Source organism: Rhinoderma darwinii, chromosome 7 (assembly GCF_050947455.1).
Source record: "Rhinoderma darwinii isolate aRhiDar2 chromosome 7, aRhiDar2.hap1, whole genome shotgun sequence".
Taxonomy (NCBI): Eukaryota; Metazoa; Chordata; class Amphibia; order Anura; family Rhinodermatidae; genus Rhinoderma; species Rhinoderma darwinii.
Window position 1 is genome coordinate 9,064,508 of NC_134693.1, and position 17,165 is coordinate 9,081,672.

Consider the following 17,165-nt stretch of genomic DNA (forward strand, 5'->3'; position numbering starts at 1 on the left):
AGGAAAGTTTGTGAACTTTGCATCCAATTCTCCATCTCTCCCCTCTTCTTTAATGTTAGTTGTTGTCTAATTTAGAAAACTTATTTCCATACACCCTATTAGAGAATTCTGGGTTAATAGAGGGGGCGGGGGGGATCCTCTGTTCAGGATCCTCATCTCTTGGTCAGGGTGGAGAGCGGTTACATAGAGCGTCTCCCTCTGGAGGACCCGTCCTGTATTACACAGACAACATATTGATATGAATGGGCACTTTGTAATACTTCATTTCTCCTGTGGGGGCGCTGCAGGGAAATTGAACACTTACTTTCCCCACAGATTGCAGCTGATTGGGGGGGGGGGTCACATTGTGATCTGCTTATTGTCAAGGGAGCCTTCTTACAAGTAGGGATTGTCCATAGCGGAGACCCCTTTAATAATATACAGTTCCGTTTGTACAGTGTAAGGTGGAAGACGGAGAGAAGGATTCCAAGGTGGGTTCTGCAGTTCTTCATCTGCTCCGTCTAGAGGATCCCGACAATGAGTCCCCCAGGGGAGATGAACTGTCCGTATTCCGAGGCCGAGCCGACCCCAACCTCAACGCTGTAAAGATCGAGACGTTATCAGACGACGAAGAGATCGACATAACGGATGAGATGGAGGAGGAGCTAACGGATAATGGAGACCTGCACCAACCATCAATGACTCCAGCTGAGGAGCCCGGTCCCTCCGTCACTGAGCAGAGTCAGCAGCAACACGAGGAGGAACCAAGGACTGACCAGCTGTGTCTGCTGACGGACCTAGATGATGCTTGCGCTCTCCATGCAACTCACAGCGACACTCCGGCCCCCAGTCCCCAAGAGGAAGCGGTCAGTCCCGTCACTCCACCTACAAACACCCACGACCAGGACGTCTGCCCTTCTTCATTGCCTTCCCCCCCACCCTGTGAGCAGGAAGAAGTGGACGAGATCAAACCTCCCGATCAGGAAATGGAAATAGAGACAGAGTTTATTTCCGAGGAAGAAAAGCAGGCGATCTCTGAATTTTTCGAGGGCCGACCAGCGAAAACTCCAGAGCGTTATCTTAGGATCCGCAATTACATCTTGGATCAATGGTAAAGTACTAGTAATGGTCTAGAGATGCAGCTTCGTACCACTGAGGGAACCCTAACTTTTAGTCATTTAAACATCATCTCTTTCTATGCTCCGGAGTCCAGTGGGCGGTCCTATTGAATGATTGACAGCCTTCCCTGTATGAGTGTATAGCTGTCAATCACCGAGCAGGACCGCCCACAAAACTTTAAATCTATATAAACCTTTTCAGCTCCTCTATGACCTGCAGATCGGGCACCGTGCTCACCGTGACAGGTTCCCTTTAACGAAATTTCTTTAAAATGTAACTCCACCCAAAACATTTGTTACCCTAGAACTTATCTGGGTAGCGATTCTACATGCACCAATCTCCCCAGATACTGTTTTATCTATTAAAGGGGTTTACAGTTATATATCAATAAAATCGGTTGTACAGAATTAGAAATATGGCGGCTTTCTTCCAAAAACAGCGCTACACCTGTCCACAGGTTGTATGTGGTATTGCAATTCAGCCTCATTCACTTCAATGCAGCTGAGCAACCCCTTTTAAGCTTCATTATTTCATAAGAAGTTCTGCATTTTACTAATATACTTTGTGCTTCAATTTTATTACTATTTCAAGACCTCTGCTTGCTGACAGTGAATGAGAATATTCTTGTTCACATCCGGAAGCTGAAAACCTCTCATGACTTTGTACTTCTCACGGCCAGGGGTGTAGCTATAGGGGGTGCAGATGTTCTCTGGTTCTCCACAGGCTCCTCTACCACATACGAAGACATCAGTATTCTAAATGGCACGTGGTAGGACGGGGCCCTGTTTATGATTTTGCTAGCCCTCTGCTCACAGCTGAGAGTTTGTTATAATTGTGTCCAGTCTAGACAATCCTCTGTGAGCAGCACAAATCTCTTTCCTGTCCTGATAGTTTGTTACAATGTATCAGTGCAAGTAAAATGCATCAGTCTGGAGTCGCTGCTGTTTAGCTGACAGAGGATTGTCTAGTCTGTGCCGGTATCCAGGACGGGCTGTAGCTCCCACCTCATGGCCAGGCAGACCCTTGTTGAGTTATACTTGCCTATGTCACAGGTTCCTTCTTGCCTATTTACAGTGAAAATGTAAAAAACAATTTCTAATATCTCACTTGTATGTGGAGATCTGATCGCTTGAAGTTACAGGCCCAAAGCCTGAGGCTGCACTACTGAGAGATCTGATGACTAGTCAGGAGCAGTGTAGATTCACATCACCATCCACATGACCGTCCACATCAATTATCACGTCTCTGTCCACATCAATTATCACGTCTCTGTCCACATCACCGTCCACATCAATGTTCGCATCACCGTCCACATCAATGTCCACTTCACCGTCCACATCAATGTTCACATCACCGTCCACATCACCGTCCACATCAATGTTCACATCACCGTCCACATCACCGTCCACATCAATGTCCACTTCACCGTCCACATCAATGTTCACATCACCGTCCACATCAATGTTCACATCACCGTCCACATCAATGTTCACATCACCGTCCACATCAATGTTCACATCACCGTCCACATCAATGTTCACATCACCGTCCACATCAATGTTCACATCACCGTCCACATCAATGTTCACATCACCGTCCACATCAATATTCACATCACCGTGCACATAAAATGTAAATATTCAGGCCCGGTAGGATGTAGATATTGATGTAGATGGTGATGAGCTTCACCTTCTTTCTTTCTCGTTCACAGGAGGAATTGTAAGCCAAATTATTTAAACAAAACATCCGTGCGTCCGGGGCTGAAGAACTGCGGCGACGTGAACTGCATCGGGCGCATCCACATGTACCTGGAGTTAATTGGAGCCATTAATTTTGGTTGCGGTAGGTCAGCACAAGTCACGTTGTACCAAGTAATTCCTGCACCCGTCCTTACCAAACACTCACCCGACTTTCTGCACATTTCCAGAGCAAGCCGTCTACAACCGGCCGCGACCGCTCGACAAAACAAAGTCGAAAATGGGGAAGGACACCTTGGAAGCCTATGAGTTGGCTCATCGTCTGCAGTCTATGGTACGATGAAGTATCCTGGGTTCAATATATGTCTGTGGTCTGTCATTGTGTCAAAATTGTGAATGCAGATCTGGCTGTGACTGGAGTATAATCAGCAACGTTCTTCTCTGTTAAGATTGAACGCCTCCGTCACATTTGATGTGTAGAATCCACCATCAAAATGATGGCAACCTCCAGGGACCCCATTATAAGCCACGGGAGTCCGTCGGTCGCCATTTGGATCCATTGTGCAACGGATTCAGCGCAGCGTTATGGCATCTGTTATAAACGGAAGCTTTGACGCCAATGTGAACATAGCCTTACTCAAGAACGTTCCCAGTTCAGTAGAGCAAAGTAAAAAAAATCCTTTTTTTAGTGTGAGATGGGAAACGAACAGAACTGTAAATGCAGCTTTGGATGTGACTGGAGTAGAGGGTATGATGCAACTAGAGATCGGTAAAACAACGTATTTGCAGAGTTGTCGATTATTATATACAGACGTACAACCGGCACTTTACAGGGGATTGTGCAGATTTCATTTCTTGAGACTGAATAATATTAGAATAAAGATCATCTTGTTCCTCTGCCAAAAAGATTCAATGTTTTTTTATTCTTTTTTTTATTACAAATCTCATGAATAGTGCAGCTTGCGGTTTTGGCGGGAGATTCTTATAAAGAGCGTTGTTTTCTGAGTGCCGTTCTTATGGCTTTCCGCGGTTTTATATTGTCTCGTGCGCGGCGGCGGCGGCCGGGGGAGATTAATTCACTCCTGCCCTTTTATGCCGCTCCGGGGAGAGTGAAAAATGGAGAAAATGAAGCCGGTTTCAGGCAATTTCACACAAAATCAATGGAGATTAAAGAATATTTTACCGTTTTTCTTCGGGAACAAACACATTTCTTATTTATATCATCGGCCGCGGAGCCAAAAGTGCCTTTTATGGGACCTGGAGGATTTCCAGCTGGAGGCGCCAGGAATGACGGCCATATTACTGCACAGGACAGGGACTGCGTCCTAAAACTCTGCAAACAGGAACGAGAAGTAAAATACGCATCAGGACGGCAGCGGAGTTCCCCCATAGATACTCCTCTTATTCACAGAGATTCTGCAGATTTAAAGGGGGCTTCCACTTTTATGTAAAGGTTAAACGTTGTAAAGCGAAACGTTCTGCAACTTTCTAATATACTTTGTGTTTCAATTCCTTACAGTTTTCAAGATCTCTGCTTGCTGTCACTTAGTAGCAAACGTTATTGTTTATTTCCAAAAAAATCTGTCACGTGATGTGTCACACAGGTGCACGGCTCGTTACAGTACAGTTCTCAAAATTGTGTCTTGCAACGAGCCATGCACCTTTGTGTCCATCACAGGACAAGGACAGCAAGATCTTTGCTTGGAGTCAGTGAATGTTTGCATGCAGAGTCTGAAATCAGGTACAGTCCAAATACTTCTCACAGCTGAGAGATTGTTACAATTGTATCCAGTCTAGACAATAATCTATAAGCTTAACAGACTGGATTCCAAGCTAATACATTGTACCTGCACTGACACATTGTAACGAACTAGCAGCCAGGAGAGAGATTTGTGCTGCTGATGTGTTTTACCTCTAGACTGGACACAATTGTAACAGACCCTCAGCTGTGAGCAGTAATAGCACAGGGTGACATTTCGGCCTATGGGTGTAAAACAATCATTTTTCCCATTCAGCGACAGCAAGCGGAGTTCTTGAAAATGGTGAGGAATTAAAAAACAAACTATATCCGAGAGTTGCAGAACTTTTCAAGATTAGAGTTAATTTACATAAAAGTGGAAAACCCCTTTAACCCTCTCATGTCTGAAGGTGTAATAGTTACGTCCTGGCGGTGAAGAGGGTGAAATTGACCATACGATAGAGATTTGGGCCGATTTTAGATCATTTTCGGTCGTTGTCGGTGTTATCCTTGGAAAGTTCTTCATATTAAACGACAGCTCTGCGGCCTGTCAATAAGAGACCAGGCCACAGATCCACTCGGAGATCGATCGCAGAGTTCGATCGGCGATTTTTAGTTTTTTATGGCGGCGTCCAAACTACAACCATCACAGACCGACCATGGAAGACAAGTCACGCGGAAAACCGCCAGTGTATGGCCTTTGTATGGCAGCTTAAATCTATATTTCCATTGCCAATAGCCGGTCACCAATCGATAAGGGATTTCCTATACAATAGAGTGGTCCTGACCTCCCTGCTATAGCGCCCCCTAGTGCATGATCAGTGCAAGGAGAATTATTTCTTAATATTTTATTATTCGTTTCACCTAATTTCTCAAAAGAAAAATACATTTATGTTCTATTCACACATCGCAATTACGTAACGTTCCATTCAATAACCGTCCTGTTGCTTTTTGTACTAGCGCACCAGACGAAGACGCGTCCGAGACCCCTGGGGAAACTGGTGCGACGCTAGAGATCTTGAAGGACAGACCTTTGAGGTAGATGGATGCCTTCAGAATGAATTAATGATGTGTAGTAAAATTGTAACTCTTGCTTAAAGGGGTACTCCCATCTTATAAAGTGACATCACTAGTATAACCCATCACTTCACGAGACCCCCACCGATTCTGATAATGAACAATGTAGGGGCCACAGCGTTCGAGCCCTGCAGCCCCTTCATTCGGTAAGGGGATCCCAGAAATCGGACACACAGATCAGAAAGCGATGACGTATCCTATCCATATGCCTTCACTTTATTACATGGGAATATCCCTTTAAAGGAAATCTCCAGCTTTTTATAATCATGTTGTTTTTAGTTCCAGAATTTTGGACTGATTTATTTTTTATTACATCTTCAGAGCTTTGCTTTGCTGATACAGAGCTCCAAATCCCCTGCATAGATATATGATAAAATTCTGTTTAACTGCAGCCACCACTAGGGGGAGCTCACTGTATACTGTTCTACATAGAACTCCATGATAATACAGTATACAGTGGGGTGCTGAGTGGATCTGGAGTCTAACCGTACATTACAGGGTTAATTTATCATGCCTGAGGAGAACATAAACTGTAATAAAACCACCTTTCTGTGTATCAGCATCTCTCGGCAGAAGAGCTAGCAATCAAACGTGAGAAGATCAAACAGTCAAAGTGCCCCAAAGGCTCGAGAACATCCAAGAGGTGAGAAAACATTCGGTACTGCGTCCTGCAGGGGCGTAAGACACATTAACCCCTTAGTGACCACCAATACGCCTTTTCACGGCCGTCAATAAGGGGCCTTAGGCTGGGTCGTCGCCTTTTCATGGCAGCCTAATCTAAGTCCTGCACGGGTGCCCCATGCAGGCTGGAGCGGGTGCTCGGCTGTCTGATGACAGCCGGGCTCCTGCCCCAACGGTAGTGATCGAAGTTTACTTTGATCGCAGCCGTTTAACCCCTTAAATGCTGCGGTCACTAGCAACCGCAGCATTTACGTAGTTTACAGAGGGTTGGAGCTCCCTGTCTCTCCCATCGGCGGCCCGCAAATGAAATTGCCGGCCTCCGATGGGGTACCATGGCAGCCGGGGGCCTAACAAAGCCCCCCAGGCCTGGCCTGGCTATATACCTATTAGGAAGTGCCAGAGGCACGGCCTAATAGACTGACTGTCAGTTTTACCCTGACCGTCAGTAATGCTCTGATATACTAAGTATATACCAGACCATTATATCTGCGATCTCTAAAGAGTGAGACTGAAAAAATAAGCAATAAAAGTGAAATAAAAATTATTAATAAAGATTACAGAAAAAAAAAATGTTTCCATTAAAAAGTAGTTTTTTATTTCGTAAAATTGAACGCCGTAAAAAAAAACCTCAAAAACTATGGCGGAATTGCTATTTTTTCCATTGCCCCCCAGAATAGTAATAATCAAAGTTAATCAATAAGTTCCGTGAACCCCAAAAAAGTACCAATGAAAACTGCGTCTCGTCGGGCAAAATACAAGCCCACGTATCACCACATTGACGGAAAGATAAAAATATTACGGTTCTTGGAAAGCGACGAGGCAAAAACAAGTCATTTTAGTTCAAGAGTTTTTATTGTGCAAAAGTCGTAAAACATAAAAAACCTCCACGCATGCGGTATCGCCGGAATCGTACCGACGCACAGAATAAAGGTGACGTGTTAATTACGCCGAACAGCGTAAATTTAAACCGCATAGAACTATGGTGGAATTGCTGTTCATTTTTATACCCCCTCCCCCCAAAAAAAAATAAAAGAAGAGTTCATAAAAGTCAATCCAAAAATGGGGGGCGCTGGTGCTGGCACTGCTGCGGGGGGCGCTGGTGCTGGCACTGCTGCGGGGGGCGCTGGTGCTGGCACTGCTGCGGGGGGCGCTGGTGCTGGCACTGCTGCGGGGGGCGCTGGTGCTGGCACTGCTGCGGGGGGCGCTAGTGGTGGCACTGCTGCGGGGGGCGCTAGTGGTGGCACTGCTGCCGGGGGGTGCTGGTGGTGGCACTGCTGCCGGGGGTGCTGGTGGTGGCACTGCTGCGGGGGGCGCTAGTGGTGGCACTGCTGCGGGGGGCGCTAGTGGTGGCACTGCTGCCCGGGGGCGCTGGTGGTGGCACTGCTGCCGGGGGCGCTGCGCTGGTGGTGGCACTGCTGCGGGGGGCGCTAGTGGTGGCACTGCTGCGGGGGGCGCTAGTGGTGGCACTGCTGCCGGGGGGCGCTGGTGTTGGCACTGCTGCCGGGGGCGCTGGTGATGGCACTGCTGCCGGGGGCGCTGGTGGTGGCACTGCTGCGGGGGGCGCTAGTGGTGACACTGCTGCGGGGGGCGCTAGTGGTGGCACTGCTGCGGGGGGCGCTAGTGCTGGCACTGTGTCTGGCTGTTGTAAGGGGGTACTGTACCTCTGTAATTTGCATGGAGCTCTCCGCATGGTCATGTGATCAGCGTGCTCCCAGTGGAGGGATGTTGGACCCCTGTACGTTGGTTGTGCTTAGAGGGTCTGCGTGCTGTCCCCCACTAGTGCCGCTTATAAGGGGTCTTGTGAATGAACTTCTTGCCTCTAACACCAGTCCTTTATCTCGCAGCTCCTTTGACCCTTTTCAGCTGATTCCCTGCTCTGACTTTACTGCGGAGAAACCGGTAAGAACATTGTATATTCGTGTCGGCACTGGTCAGTGCGTGTGTCGGATGTGGGGAGTTGTTGTTGTCCCACGATAATTGCTGTATGGCTACGACCTACAGGCGCCACTAGAGGGAGCTAACACGCTTACTGGAGGCAGATTAATTGTTGTTAAAGGGATTGTCCAGTTTAGAAAACCCATCTCCATACATCCTATTAAGGTATTCTGTGTTATTAGAGGGGGGGGGGGTCCTCTGTTCCGGGTCCTCATCTCTTGGTCAGAGTGGAGAGCGGTTACATAGAGCGTCTCGCTCTGGAGGACCTGTCCTGTCCTGTATTACACAGACAACACATTGATATGAATGGACACTGTGTGATACTTCATTTCTCCTGTGGTGGCGCTGCAGGGAAATTGAGCACTTACTGCCTGGTTTACCTGCAGATTTTAGGTGATCGCTGGGTGTCCAGCAGGTGGAGACTTTTTGTAATCTACAGTACTTCTTGTCAAGGGACTTTCCAACAAGTAGCATTGTCCAATACGGAGACCCCTTTTACTGGGATCTGTATAAATCTGTATGTAGTGTGCTCCCCCTAGTGGTGGCAGCAGAATGTTATCATTTATTCATTTAACTCTTTGGCTGTGTGAAGTGAAGTTGGGGATTTGACCTTTTTATACCACTTGTGTTGTAGGCTCCGTTTCGAGTAAAGGTGTCAGCGGAAGCCATGTTGATATTAGATTTGGTAAGTGATACGTGAATAGTGCGGTACCGGTGCTGGAGTCACATGGGACAGAATCGCCAATATGTACGGACATCTCTCTTACAGCACGCGCACGTCTCCATGGCGGAAGTTATCGGCTTATTAGGTGGAAGTTATTCAGAATCTGAACGTGTTATAGAGGTGAGACCCTTGTATGATCCCTCCATAACCTGCTCTGTGCCCCATCCAACTACTGACCGCTTAACCCCTTCCCGACATTTGCCGTACATGTACGTCATGGAAAGTACTGACTTCCCGCATCTTGCCGTACATGTACGTCAAACGTTTGGCACCGGCTCAGAAGCTGAGCCGGTCCCATCATCACCGGATCTCAGCTGTATCTTACAGCTGACATCCGACTGTAACGGCGGGGACCGAAATTAGCTTCGATCCCCGCCATTAACCCCTTAAGTGCAGCGCTCAAACGCGATCGCTGCACTTAAGGTGTTTGCAGCTCATCGGAACCCCAGTAATGAAATTGCCGGGGTTCCGGTGGCTGCAATGGCAACCGGAGGCCTAATACTGGCCTCCCGGTCTGCCTAGCACCGAAGCCGGTCAAGATCCGCCCGGCGGCGGAGCCTGATCGGCTTCCGTAGCTGCCGGCAAGATGGCGCCGGGTCAGGAGCTGATCCGGCGTCATCAGCGGTGGAAGTCAGCTGTACTGTACAGCTGACATCCACCTGTAACGGCAGGAACCGGAGCTAGCTCCGATCCCTGCCATTAACCCCTTCGATGCAGCAATCGAAAGCGATTGCTGCATCGTAGCGGTTACAAGCAGATCGCCAGCCCTGACAGGCAATCGGGACTGGCGACTGCTGTTATGGCAACAGGAGACACAATGGTCTCCTGCTCTGCCATTACGGAAGCCGATTTAGGCCCCGCCGGGAGGCGAAGCCTAAACGGCTTGCTGTCAGTGAATGACTGACAGATCTAATACATTGCACTACATAGGTAGTGCAATGTATTAGAAAAAAAAAAATCTGACCGTTGGACCTTCAAGTCCCCTAGTGGGACTTGAGAAAAAGTGTAAAAAAAGTATAAAAAAGTGCAAAAAATAAAAGTTTGAAAACAATAAAAGTTTCAAGTAATCAAATAAAACACAATCCCCCTTTTACTCTTATCAAGTCCTTTATTATTGAAAAATAATAATAAACCATATGTATTTGGTATCGCCACGACCGTAACGACCGGAGGTATCAAAATATTATATTATTTATTGCACGCGGTGAACAGCGTAAAAAAAACCCGTAAAAAACGTTACCAGAGTTTCTGTTTTTTAGTCACTTTGCCCTACAAATATTACAATAAAAAGTGATCAAAAAGTCGCACGTATCCAAAAATGGTACCTATAAAAACTATAGCTCGTCCCGCAACAAACCAGCCCTCATACCGCTACGTCTATGAAAAATAAAATTAGTTATGGCTCCAATAAGTCAGGAAATAAAAAAATATGCAGTTGTGCCCGAGGGGAACATTTCTTCTGTTTCAAGAGGCGATTTATCAAGGACCTAAAATTAGGGAACCAGGAAGGGAGGGCCCAATCATATCCGATGGAAGCGACGGTGCCCGTATTATACCAGGATAATACTTTCCCAGCAAAATTCCCCAAACTACAAAGGCGCGGAGTGTGGACCAAAAGGGGGATAAGAAATGACACCATTTATCAGTGCGACACCGGCCTGTGCAGAAAGGATTGCTTCACAGCGTAACACACATCTATGGATTATTTTTATTTTTTTATACCACCTGACTATGCCCCTTATATACTCCGCCCCGCTTACATGTACCCCCACATTATAAAACACCAGCAATACTCAAACAAATATAGTACCAAGCAAAATCCGCTCTCCAAAAGCCAAATGGTGCTCCCTCGGCCCTGAACCCTACAGCGTGCCCAAACAGCAGTTTCCTTCAACATATATGGCACCGTCATACCCGTGAGAACCCTTTTAACAATTTTTGTGGTGTGTGTCTCCAGCGTCATAAGCTGGGCATGACATATTTGCCACTGAATGGCATATCTAGGGAAAAATATAAATTTTTAATTTGCACCATCCGCAGCGCATTCATTTATGGAAAAGACCTGTGGGGTGAAAATGCTCACTACACCCCTTAATAAATGCCTTGAGGGGTGCAGTTCCATAATGGGGTCACTTATCAGGGGTTTATTTTTATTATTTCACATCTGAGCCTCTGCAGTTGTGAACCAATACTTTGTAAATCGCCAAATTAGGCCTCCACTCCGCATGGTACTCTTCACTTCTGAGCCCTGTCATATGTCCAGACAAAAGATTAGGGCCACATGTAGGGTGTTTCTAAAACCGGGAAACACCGCATAATAATTAGAGAGCTGTCTTGTTATGGTGGCACAAGCCGGGCACCACATATTGGCATATCTATGGAAAAAAATCCCATTTTCACTCTGCAACATTGAGCGCACACTAATTTCTACAAAACACCTGCAGGGTTAAAATGCTTACTACACCCCTTGGTAAATGCATTGAGGGGTGTAGTTTACAAAATGGGGTCACTTCTGGGGGGTTTCCACTGTTTTGGGCCCACAGGTGCCCAGAAACCAATCCAGCAACATCTGCACTCCAAATGGCGGTCCTTCCCTTCTGAGCCCTGCCGTTTGCCCAAACAGCAGTTTATGACCACATATGGGGTATTGCCGTACTCGGGAGAAATAGCTTTACAAATGTTGGGTTCTTTTTTTCCTTTATTTGTTGAGAAAATGAAAAAATTTGCGCTAAAGCTACGTCTTATTGAAGAAAAAGGACTGTTTTTATTTTCACTGCCTAATTCTAATAAATTCTATGAAACATCTGTGGGGTCAAAATGCTCACTACACCCCTAGATGCATTCTTCAAGAGGTGTAGTTTCCTAAATGGAGTCCCTTTTTGGGCGTTTTCATTGTTTTGTCCCCTCAGGGGCTTTGCAAATGTGACCTGGCCTCCGCAAATCATTCCTGCTAAATGTGATCTCAAAAAGTCAAATAGTGCTCTTTCCCTTCTAAGCCCTGCCGTGTGTCCAAACAGCCGTTTATTACCACATGTGGGGTATTGTTTTACTCGGGAGAAATTGCTTTACAAATTTTGTGGTGCTTTTTCTCCTTTAGTCCTTCTGGAAATGAGAAAAAATTAGCTAAACCTACATTTTCTTTGAAAAAATGTAGATTATTATTTTCAGGGCCTACTTCCAATAATTTCTGCAAAAAAACTGTGGTGTCAAATCGCTCACTATACCCCTAGATAATTTCCTCAATGGGTGTTGTTTCCAAAATGGGGTCACTTGTGGGGGGTTTCCACTGTTTTGTCCCCTCAGGGGCTTTGTAAATGTAACATGGCCTCCGCAAACCATTCCTGCTAAATTTGAGTTCCAAAAGCCAAATGGCGCTCTTTCCCTTCTCAGCCACGCCGTGTGTCCAAACAGCCGTTTATTACCACATGTGGGGTACTGTTTTACTCGGGAGAAATTTCTTTACAAATTTTATGGTGATTTTTCTCCTTTAGTCCTTGTGGAAATGAAAAAAAATTAGCTAAACCTACATTTTATTTGAAAAAATGTAGATTTTCATTTTCACAGCCTACTTGCAAAAATTTCTGCAAAAAACCTGTGGGGTCAAAATGCTCACTATACCCCTAGATAATTTCCTCAAGGGGTATAGTTTCCAAAATGGGGTCACTTGTTTGGGGTTTTCACTGTTTTGTCCCCTCAGGGGCTTTGTAAATGTGACATGGCCTCCGCAAACCATTCCTGCTAAATGTGAACTCCAAAAGCCAAATGGCGCTCTTTCCCTTCTCAGCCTCGCCGTGTCTCCAAACAACCGGTTATTACCACATGTGGGGTATTGTTTTACTCGGGAGAAATTGCTTTACAAATTTTGCGGTGCTTTTTCTCCTTTAGTCCTTGTGGAAATGAGAAAAAAAATCGCTAAACCTACATTTTCTTTGAAGAAATGTTGATTTTAATTTTCACGGCCTACTTCTAATAATTTCTGTAAAAAACCTGTGCGGTCAAAATGCTCACTGTACCCCTAGATAATTTCCTTGAGGTGTCTAGTTTCCCAGATGGGGTCACTTTTGGGGGATTTTGACTGTTTTGGCACCGCAAGAGCCCTTCAAACCTGACATGGTGCCTAAAATATATTCTAACAAAAATAAGGCCCCAAAATCCACCAGGTGCTCCTTTGCTTCTGAGGCCGGTGCTTCAGTCCAGTAGCACGCTACGGCCACATGTGGGATATTTCCTAAAACTGCAAAAACTGGGCAACAAATATTGAGTTGCATTTCTCTGGTAAAACCTTCTGTGTTATAAAAAAAATTGTATTAAAAATGTATTTCTGCAGAAAAATATGAAATTTGTAAATTTCACCTCTACTTTGCTTTAATTCCTGTGAAATGTTTAAAGGGTTAAGACATTTTCTAAATGCTGTTTTGAATACTTTGAGGGGTGAAGTTTTTAAAATGGGGTGACTTTTTTGGGGTTTCTAATATATAAGGCCCTCAAAGCCACTTCACAACTGAACTGGCCCCTGTAAAAATAGCCTTTTGAAATTTTCTTGAAAATGTGAGAAATTGCTGCTAAAGTTCTAAGCCTTGTGAGGTCATAGAAAAATAAAAGGATGTTCAAAAAACGATGCCAATCTAAAGTAGACATATGGGGGATGTTAATTAGCAACAATTTTGTGTATTATAACTGCCTGTCTTACAAGCAGATACATTTAAATTGAGAAAAATGCTAATTTTTGCAATTTTTCGCTAAATTTTGGTGTTTTTCACAATTAAATACTGAACATATCGAGCAAATTTTGCCAGTAACATAAAGTCCAATGTGTCACGAGAAAACAATCTCAGAATCGCTTGGATAGGTGAAAGCATTCTGGAGTTATTACCACATAAAGTGACACATGTCAGATTTGAAAAATGAGGCTCTGTCAGGAAGGTCAAAAGTGGCTAAAGAGGGAAGGGGTTAAGAAAGTTACATCATAACATGCCTCCATACACAGCCAAAGCTGCATTCAGACGTCTGGATTCCTTTTGGTTGGTGCACTGCAGGACCTCAGATCTCACTGCTGCCCCCTACTGCTTCAGTACAGCGCGGTGCTCTTCTTGTGCAGCTCGTGGCATAATCACTTTAATGTAATGTCACCTACAACGTGCTGGACAAAAGTATAGGGGAACGTGAGATCTCCGGTAAGCTGTCAGGGGGTCTGTTTGCATAATGTTGACTGTTTCCAATTTGAATGCAGCTTTGGTTGTGACTGGAGGATAAAAGATAAATGCTGGCACCTGCTATTGGCTATTACTGCGTTTTTGGTGTGTGATATCTCAGCAGATTCTTGTAGTTTTGTCCTCACAGCCGCTCCCTCTGTTCACAGATCTGCGCGGCGGAGCCGTGTAACAGCCTCAGCACCGGAGTTCAGTGTGAGATGGATCCAGTCTCCCAGACCCAGGCGTCGGAGGCCCTGCACCTGAGGGGCTTCAGTGTCATCGGATGGTACCACTCCCACCCAGCGTTCGACCCCAACCCTTCAATCCGAGATATTGACACTCAGGCAAAGTATCAGGTGGGATATAAATAAGACTTTATTAAAAAAAAAAATATTCAGGGGGGGGTCCAAACTTTCTAGAAATAGAGCTGTTTAGTCATGAGAATAAAAAAGAAGTCATTTTGTAATATAAACCTAGCTATTAATATTTCCACGTTCTCTGAATGCAGCCTGCAGTGTAAAGAATGGAGGATTTCCAGGGTCCTGTCTTTATGTACATCCACTTTCTTCTCTAGTCCATACTATATGACGTGTGAAGTTTAGTGTTTATTCAGTGGCAGATTTGGGGAAGGCAAGGGGGGGGGGGGGGTAGAACTTCTGTAAACCCCTTTAGAACAATCCCTCCAGGTGGGCTGTTAGGACCTGGGTGACGTCACAAACTATTATTTTGGGGTCCACTTCTGGTATATTAGAATATCTAGCATAGACTGCAAGAGAACTTGTATTTGTGATTATAGATCCTGGATGTAGCCATGACAACCAAATGAAAAGCTCCATTCTTTACACTGCAGGTTGCATCCAAAGAACTAGAAAACATTGTCCTAGAAAAAATAAGGTTTATTATTCTCACATTTTATGACTAAACCGCTTTATTTGTAAAGTTTACGCCGGCACGAGGGTCTCACTGGAGGGAGGGGGGGATATGAAGTGCGATATATTCAGTTCCCCTCGGAGATCTCCCTTCAGCCAGTCCAGAGATTGTTTGCATTATTAGAAGCTGAACGACCTGAAGAGCTCACAATCTAATGTTCCTGTAGATGCCAAAAGTTTCACTGTATATTTGGGGGTAACTTGTTTGGGGGGGATTCTCCAGACCTTGTGCTTCTTGTACATGGGGACTGCTGTCCCTCTTTTTCTGATCTCTTGTCCTTTTATTCCATATTCAGAGCTATTTTTCTCGGGGTGGAGCAAAGTTTTTGGGGATGATTATAAGTCCGTATAATCGCAGTAACCCCCTCCCCCAGTCTCAGCTCTCCTGCCTGGTGATAAGTGACGATCTCAGTGAAGATGGCGCATACAGTAAGTATTGTGTGACAGCCGCTCCGGGGGTTATAATACCGCTTCTGTACAGTGTCATTGTAACCGAGCGAATATCAAGCGTAAGCATTGTATAAGAAAATAAACTTTCTGCTTACATTTGTCACCATTTTCAAGATCTCTGCATGCTATCACTGAATGGAAACATCCTTAACATTTCTCATAGAGAAGACAATCGTATCCAGTCTAGACAATCCTCTTTACATGAATTAGATTGGACTCCAGAATAATACATTTTACCTGAACTGATACATTGTAACAAACTATTGCTCTGGCCGACTGGATGCAACTGTAACAAACCCTCAACTGTGAGAATTGTTAGATCTCTACAAGTTTCTAGCCTGTGGGTATTAATGATTAAATGGGATGTTTCATGAACGCAGCCCCTGTTCATCTACTCTATTAGAGCTGTGGATGTCATGGACGGGGGGGGGGGGAGGTTAGGGGTCCCATGTTTGCAAATTGACCTGCTCGCTGCTGTTTCCACAGCAGATTTGTTCTGGAAGAGGATGTCTCTGATGGGACACTCGGTTTTCTTTTGTTTACATTCACTGAACGCAAGCAGAGATCCTTAAAATGGTGCGGTATTGAAACCAAGGCTCTAAGAAAGTTACATCACTTTCCGTTATATAAAGCGTTATCCGCAGAAAAATCGCAAAACACCTTTAAAACTTAGTAGCCGCTGTTTCTCTCTGGTATCAGTTCTTGTTTGCTCCAGACTATGGGACTAGTTGTAATATAACTGCTACCTGTCATGTTCCGCTCTATTAAACACGAACCGGGACTGTGGTCGCTCATCATTTACTGACGGACGTCTTTCTTCTTGAAGGGAAACCGTACAGGTTCGATGTAGAACATCGGCCCGGGGAACCTCGCTGGGAAATTGTGTTTGAGAAGACGAGATGGATCATTGAGAAGTATCGGCATTCCCACAGGTACGAGACGCGGCCGTTATCACTCCGCAAATCACCGCCATTTATCACGCCGCAAATCACCGCCATTTATCACGCCGCAAATCACCAGCCGTGCTTTTAAACCCCATCCACGTGTAGCTGGAAAATTCCACGCGGACATCTGGGCGCGCTGCGCGGCTGAAAATCCACAACCTGCTGATTCCTGTGCGGAAATCTCATGGGTTTTCTCTGCAGATTTTGACTATATTGCGAAATCCACACCTGCTACTTTGCTGCGGATTTTACATCAGAAAAAAGTCCACCAGGTGTGAACGCTGCCCCCAATCTACAGCAGAAAGGAAAAGGTTGCAAAAGTTCATATAGCCCAGGGCCGGCCCCGCTCGCATAGCCCAGGGCCGGCCCCGCTCGCATAGCCCAGGGCCGGCCCCGCTCGCATAGCCCAGGGCCGGCCCCGCTCGCATAGCCCAGGGCCGGCCCCGCTCGCATAGCCCAGGGCCGCCCCCGCTCGCATAGCCCAGGGCCGGCCCCGCTCGCACAGCCCAGGGCCGCCCCCGCTCGCACAGCCCAGGGCCGCCCCCGCTCGCACAGCCCAGGGCCGCCCCCGCTCGCACAGCCCAGGGCCGCCCCCGCTCGCACAGCCCAGGGCCGCCCCCGCTCGCACAGCCCAGGGCCGCCCCCGCTCGCACAGCCCAGGGCCGCCCCCGCTCGCACAGCCCAGGGCCGCCCCCGCTCG

The 17,165-nt window shown here is 46.2% G+C and overlaps 1 protein-coding gene across 2 annotated transcripts in view; it reads left to right on the forward strand.

Moving 5' to 3' along the window:
- Positions 1–17,165, forward strand: part of MYSM1 (Myb like, SWIRM and MPN domains 1) — a 31,528-nt gene that overhangs the window by 10,427 nt on the left and 3,936 nt on the right. For both annotated transcript variants that reach the window (XM_075832696.1, XM_075832697.1), the window contains 11 exons: positions 438–1,090; positions 2,810–2,940; positions 3,026–3,129; positions 5,494–5,571; positions 6,171–6,253; positions 8,136–8,190; positions 8,861–8,911; positions 8,996–9,070; positions 14,310–14,498; positions 15,368–15,500; positions 16,348–16,453. In XM_075832696.1, coding sequence (XP_075688811.1) covers positions 438–1,090; positions 2,810–2,940; positions 3,026–3,129; positions 5,494–5,571; positions 6,171–6,253; positions 8,136–8,190; positions 8,861–8,911; positions 8,996–9,070; positions 14,310–14,498; positions 15,368–15,500; positions 16,348–16,453 — 1,658 coding nt within the window. The remainder of the gene's footprint in view (positions 1–437; positions 1,091–2,809; positions 2,941–3,025; positions 3,130–5,493; positions 5,572–6,170; positions 6,254–8,135; positions 8,191–8,860; positions 8,912–8,995; positions 9,071–14,309; positions 14,499–15,367; positions 15,501–16,347; positions 16,454–17,165) is intronic.